Source organism: Canis lupus, chromosome 23 (assembly GCF_048164855.1).
Source record: "Canis lupus baileyi chromosome 23, mCanLup2.hap1, whole genome shotgun sequence".
Taxonomy (NCBI): Eukaryota; Metazoa; Chordata; class Mammalia; order Carnivora; family Canidae; genus Canis; species Canis lupus.
In genome coordinates, this window is record NC_132860.1 from 21,812,725 (window position 1) to 21,819,571 (window position 6,847).

Here is a 6,847-nt window from a genome sequence, read left to right on the forward strand (position 1 = left end):
AACTATTCCATACTCATGGATTGGAAGAATTAATATTGTGAAAATGTCAATGTTACCCAGGGAAATTTACACATTTAATGCAATCCCTATCAAAATACCATGGACTTTCTTAAGAGAGTTGGAATAAATCATCTTAATATTTGTGTGGAATCAAAAAAGACCCCGAATAGCCAGGGGAATTTTAAAAAAGAAAACCATAGCTGGGGGCATCACAATGACAGATTTCAGGTTGTACTACAAAGCTGTGGTCATCAAGACAGTGTGGTACTGGCACAAAAACAGACACATAGATCAATGGAACAGAATAGAGAATCGAGAAGTGGACTCTCAACTTTATGGTCAACTAATATTTGACAAAGCAGGAAAGACAATCCACTGGAAAAAAAAGACAGTCTCTTCAATAAATGGTGCTGGGAAAATTGGACATCCGCATGCAGAAGAATGAAACTAGACCACTCTCTTACACCATACACAATGATAAACTAAAAATGGATGAAAGATCTAAATGTGAGACAAGATTCCATCAAAATCCTAGAGGAGAACACAGGCAACACCCTTTTTGAACTTGGCCACAGCAATGTCTTTCAAGATACATCAATGAGGCAAGAGAAACAAAAGCAAAAATGAACTACTGGGACTTCATCAAGATAAGAAGCTTTTGCACAGCAAAGGATACAGTCAACAAAACTAAAAGACAACCTACAGAATGGCAGAAGATAATTGCAAATGACCTATCAGAAAAGGGGCTAGTATCCAAGATCTATAAAGAACTTTTTAAACTCAACAGCAAAGAAACAAACAATCCAATAATGAAATGAGCAAAATTTCTGAATAGAAATTTCACAGAGGAAGACAGAGACATGGCCAAGAAGCCTATGAGGAAATGCTCCGCATCACTGGCCATCAGGTAAATACAAAGCAAAACCACAATGCATACCACCTCACACGAGTGAGAATGGTGAGAATTAATAAGACAGGAAACAACAAATGTTGGAGAAGATGTAGAGAAAGTGGAACAGTCTTGCACTGTGGGTGGGAGTGTGAACTGGTGCAGCCACTCTGGAATACTGTGTGGTGGTTCCTCAAACGGTTAAAATACATGTGCCTTACCACCCAGCAATTGCACTGCTGGGGTTTTACTACAAAGATACAGATGCAAAGAAATGCCGGGACACCTGCACCCCGATGTTTATAGCAGCAATGTCCACAATAGCCAAACTGTGGAAGGAGCCCTGGTGTCCATCGAAAGATGAATGGATAAAGAAGATGTGATCTATGTATACAATGAAATATTACTCAGTCATTAGAAATGACGAATACCCACATTTGCTTCGATGTGTATGGAACTGAAGGGTATTATGCTGAGTGAAGTAAGTCAATTGGAGCAGAACAAACATTATATGGTCTCATTCATTTGGGGAATATAAAAATTAGTGAAAGGGAGTAAAGGGAAAGTAGAGAAAATGAGTGAAAATGTCAGTGAGTGTGACAAACATGAGAGACACCTAACTCTGGGAAATGAACAAGGGGAAGTGGACAGAGAGGTGGGCTGGGTGTTGTGGTGACTGGGTGTGGGGTACTGAGGGGGCACTTGGCGGGATGAGCAGTTGGTGTTCTGCTAAATATTGGCAGATTTAACTCCAATAAAAAAATAAAACAAACCACTTCTACTATCTGGAAAAAAAATAAATTTCTCACTTTAGAACCTGCCCAGTGGAAATCCAGTATTTTGTCAAAATAGGATAATATGTATGGTTATAGCAAAAGAGGCTAAGGATATTGTTAAAGGAGAAGTGAGAGAAAGGAAACATATAATGACACTTAAGTTTATTAAAGAAGGAACAATATCCAATTTACCCAGTTTGAGATTATAACTCATAGATATAAATTGCAGCTCACTCACCCATTATTGATTCAAAATCATTCTAATTTAGGAAGGCAGAGCTCCAGTTGTCTTCATTACCATCCTTTGTTTAGTAATCTCTGGATTCCTTGCTTGATCTCCTGAGTTCTCACTCCATAAACAATGGGATTGAGGGCTGCAGGAATGACATGGTGGAGAACATTGAGCAAGACTGGCACATCAGGGGAGACTTTCTTCTTTGCCACATGAGTGAGCACGAAGACCAGAAGGATAGTGCTGAAGAAGAGGATAAGGATGAAGTGAGAACCACATGTGCTCAGGGCTTTGGCCATAGCACCCTCTGCCTTGAGTCTCAGCACAGCTCGCAGTATAAGGCTGTAGGAGAGGAAGATAAAGATGAGATCAGATCCTAGAATTGTCCAGCCTGCAGCAAACTGGTAAAGGCGATTGATGGTGACATCATCACAGGAGAGCTTGGAGACAGACATATTGGCACAGATGCAATTCTCAATGACATTTCCCCCACAATAATGGAGTCTGGATGATAGAATGGGAATAGGCACTGAAGAAATAGCATTCCTGGCCAAAATAAAAATGGCAGCCTTCACTACAAATTGTTCTGTGATGATGGATGGGTACCTCAGTGGGTGGCAGATGGCCACATAGCGGTCATAGGCCATGACCATGAATGTGCAGGACTCCATGGCAAGGAAGCAATTCATGATGTACATCTGAATGAAGCAAGCATAAAAGTTGATGGACTTGAGATCAAACCAGAATATGGTCAGGACTTTGGGGATGACAGTGAGGCAGAGCACGATGTCCAATAGGGAGAGGATGCTGAGCAGGTAGTACATGGGCTCGTGCAGAGAGGCCTCCAGCCAGATGGTGATCAGGAGAACACCATTGGCCCCCATGGCCAGGAGGAAGAGGAGGCTGAGGGGCAGGGAGAAAGAAAGTTGCCAGCTGGGAGACCTGACTAAACAATTCAGGAGAAAGTCTGAAATCTCAATGGATATGGTCCCATTTTGATTTGTTGTCATCTTCTGTCATATATTTCTACAGTTTTCCTTTAGTGATCTGTAAAATTAGGGTAAAAATTAGCTACTGAATCAAGACACATAAATTCACTACAATTTGCTTCACCTAGGTGAAACTCGTGTGAGTCCTAGCAGGTCATCGAGAGCCATGTAAATTCATGTCTTTATTCTTTGTGTTCTGACCCTGTTCTGATATTTCTATCACTAAGCAGTGTAGAGGCCTAAGGTATATGGTTCATTTATACATTTTTGATTTGCTCAAGTTCTGTTTTTGAGAGAATGTTATGTCTTTTTAGCAACAAAAGAAAGGATAAAATTACTTTGAAAAGTACTTTGTGACAATGAGTCCCTAGATTTGTCTTTATAAGTTTCTTCCTTTTTGTTTTTTTGTTCTTTAATGACTACCTACCTATATAACACATGACAATTTAACTATAACAACACACAGAAATGAGTAACAGAGTCTGTCACAAAGTTTGACTAGGTACAGATTCCTAGTTTTCCATGCCACCCTGCTCTGAATTTTCAGCTATAGTTGGCTTTAATAACAGATTAAAAATACTATACCCTGGCATGAACATTTTCATTTTGTGTAAAAAGTCATTTTAATTTGGTGGGTATGGATTCTGCCACGTAATTGCAAATACATCTTCATACGTGTGGGATTCTTGACTTCAGGAATGGAACAATGTAAAAGTAGAATGTGCACTTGCACATATGTATGGAGGAGGCATATGTGTCATTGAAGAAGCTAAGCATTGATAATTCTCATTGCAATCGTGTGAGAGTGATGAAATGTACTTTTATGTACTTTCATCCCCTTTCCATTTCCCCTTCTACCTCCAATACAATGATCCAGGTCCTCCTGTCTAGTGGTTATGCTTTGTCTCGGTGTATTGGCTCACAAATATTGGGCGATGCTCTACAAGCTGGAAGTCGTGATGGTAAAAACCCATAGAAAAATAACGTCCAGTCTTCAATTGGTGACCAAAGGACCTTCTCTTGTCTTGAGCACTATGTTCACTCAACTCTTCTTTCCATTTTTGTAGTTGGATACCTCATGCCTCTAAAATCTAAATACTCTTTCTAATCACCACTTTTATCATTTGCATTTTGCCTTTTTTTCTTGCTCATTGCATCCTCTGATCCTACTCTGCAAAATTTTGACATATAATTCTTATACGTTAGGGCTCCAAATCTCACCATGTCTGAGAAGCTTTTCTTCTCAGGCATTTCAGAGTATTCTTGGGAGGAATTAGGAATTCATTGCATGGAAGGAGGGAAAATATTGAAATGAGAGTTGGAGGATACAGCCAAACGGAAGAAGTGGAAATTCAGGCATGAGTGTCCATGCAGTATTCATAGAGAAAGAAGCATGTTCTCTTTGTCTCCTGAAGAAGTTTGGGATACTTATTTCTAGCCCTAGAGTGAAATTTCTGAGAACTCCACAGGACCATTTTTTTAAGAGCTATAATTTAATTCAATAGTAGTACATAAAATCTGTAAATTTTTAAGCTTTACACAATGAATGAAGAAGAAGAATGAGGAATTGTTAAAATTATATTTAAAAATAGAGTAAAGGTTAGTTAATGTTTAAAAAATAGAATTTCCAAAATATCATATATGAGAAAATAATTATAGTTCTTGCTTATAAATTAAAAGTCTTCATTTAAGACATTGATTAGCATTGTATATTGTTATAGTAGTTAAAGTTTGAGTCATATGATTCCTTACAAATTATTCATGAAAATAAAAAAAATTCATAAGAACAATGTATATTGATAATGATATTATATAATAGATATAGATTATCAATATTTAAGAATACCTTAACTGGAGAGAATTAAAAACACAATATCTATACAGAATTATCTCTTATTCTTCTAGATCTATCTCCATTTGCTTACCTCTCAAGTAATTAGCATAATGTCAAATATAGTTTATTACATTTTAAAATTGTTTCTATATAATATATTGAATATATATATTTGTGTATATATAATGTATATATATGTCTATATATATACAATGTAATATATGTTTCAGACATAGGAGGATTTTTTAATCCATTCTTGCCACTCACTCTTTTCTCCTTTCTCCTTTTTTCTCTGGATATTTCTACATAGTCTTCAATCCATAGTTTATCCAACAAGCATTGAACTTGAACTACCTATTCAGCCCTAGAAGTAAAGCTTTTGAGTCTATATATGACCTTCCCCATTCCTCTTTCAACCTTGGATTGCAAAATAGGGCTAGCCAGTGATAGTAGTAGGCCTAAGGACTAGAACTGATGACTACTGCTTCCAGGTAGGGACAGAATGAAGAATCCAGTGAAGTTGAAGGGCAATGATAAAAGCAGAGAACCTGCAGGATGGGCTTTTTCCCATGCTGTAGGACAGACCCTCAGCATAACACTATGCAAGTGCTGTTTGAAATGGAGGAGGAATTGTTAAGCACCACCTAACTCCATGCACACAGACACAATTGTGAGACATGTCTTCCATGTACCATTTCAGACATCTTTGCTCTGAACAAACCAGTGACAGATATCTCTATGATCCTACGGTTTGTGCATAATCCCCCTTTTTGGCAGGTGTAGATTTTAGAATTTCTTTAGATGGAGCTGAAATCTAAGGGGCTATCTTTTGACTCTCATGGATCCTCCCACTGTGGTCTGTATCCTCAGTCTCTGAAGTTGTAGAGATTAAATTTAATTCTTGTGCCATGAGTCAGGCATTTGGGGATAGAGTCTTTGCCCTAAAGCTTCTAAATGTTCATAATCACAGATGAAACCCCCAAATTTTCAAAACTGAGCTCCAGATGATATATTTCCCTGATCCCCTCTGCTCATTAATTGGCTATGGACAAATTCCTGCTTCTCTGCATTTCTGACACCACCCAGCAAAAGATCCAAAAAAGACAGAGGACTTCAAAAGGGAAGGTCCCAGAGCACAGGTTCTCACATGTGCCTCCTGACCTGGGACAGAATGCAGCCTCTTCCACCCCATTTTCAAAGTACTTCAGCTGTATTGAGTTAGGAATGGAACAAAGCACAGATCTGGACTGAAGACAAAGATCTCCCCCATGTTCTTGCTAATCTTGGTCTAGTTTCTCCTCAGACACCCTCTTACCAGACGCACCTACAGGGGATGTGAGCAAGGAGGCCGGCCCCAGCAATACTGGAGTTCTGATTAGTTTCTCAGGCATCTGGTATAGTTATAACTCCAGAGCCTCAGGGACATTGCCGTCTGGGAACTTCTTCCCATCACTACTCTTGGGCCTAAAATGTCCTCCTGGGACAGACAGGCAGGCAGGTGTGAGAAGAAAATTATTTTCTTTCTCTCTAAAAGTGAGGAGCTCTGTTAATCTAGCCCAACATTGACTGTGTGTGCTGCAGGAATTAGTCTCCTGGATGTAGGGGTGTTACACACATCTGTCCATCCATATTCATACTCCTTTGCACATGCAAGCTCAGTGCCTTGTATGGGTACAAAAGGCTCATTCAGAAGTTCTCATGGGCTTCCTGCACAAAACCGTTTGATAAGCCCTCCCAAACCATCCTATCTAGTGGATTGATGTTAGCACATCATGGCTTTTGTCATTGCATTATAATGATAAACATACAAGAGAAACTTAAAAAAAATTCCTGAAAAAATACAATGTATTTTTCAGAGAGAAAATCTGATAGAATTTTTTTCCTATAGTGAAAGATGTTTCAAATGGGATGTATATACAACTCTATACTAGGAAATATGATTTATTCCTTTTCTAAAAATTTTATTTTGAACTTCATGTGAATTATTCCTATCTCTCCAATATTGGGAGCAAACATGATCAGTTTCTTTATTCTCTATTTACTTGTTTTCATTAATTTTTAAAAATTTGAGTGTAATTGACGCACAATGTTACCTTAGTTTCAGATATACAACATAGTGATTGGACA

At 38.4% G+C, this 6,847-nt stretch overlaps 1 protein-coding gene across 1 annotated transcript; it reads right to left on the reverse strand.

Annotated features, from left to right (window-relative positions):
- Positions 1-1,959: 1,959 nt before the first annotated feature.
- On the reverse strand, positions 1,960-2,907 carry LOC140615449 (olfactory receptor 56A3-like). Its single transcript, XM_072795310.1, has one exon. It carries the CDS (start codon positions 2,905-2,907, stop codon positions 1,960-1,962), a length of 948 nt encoding a protein of 315 aa, XP_072651411.1.
- Positions 2,908-6,847: the final 3,940 nt, after the last annotated feature.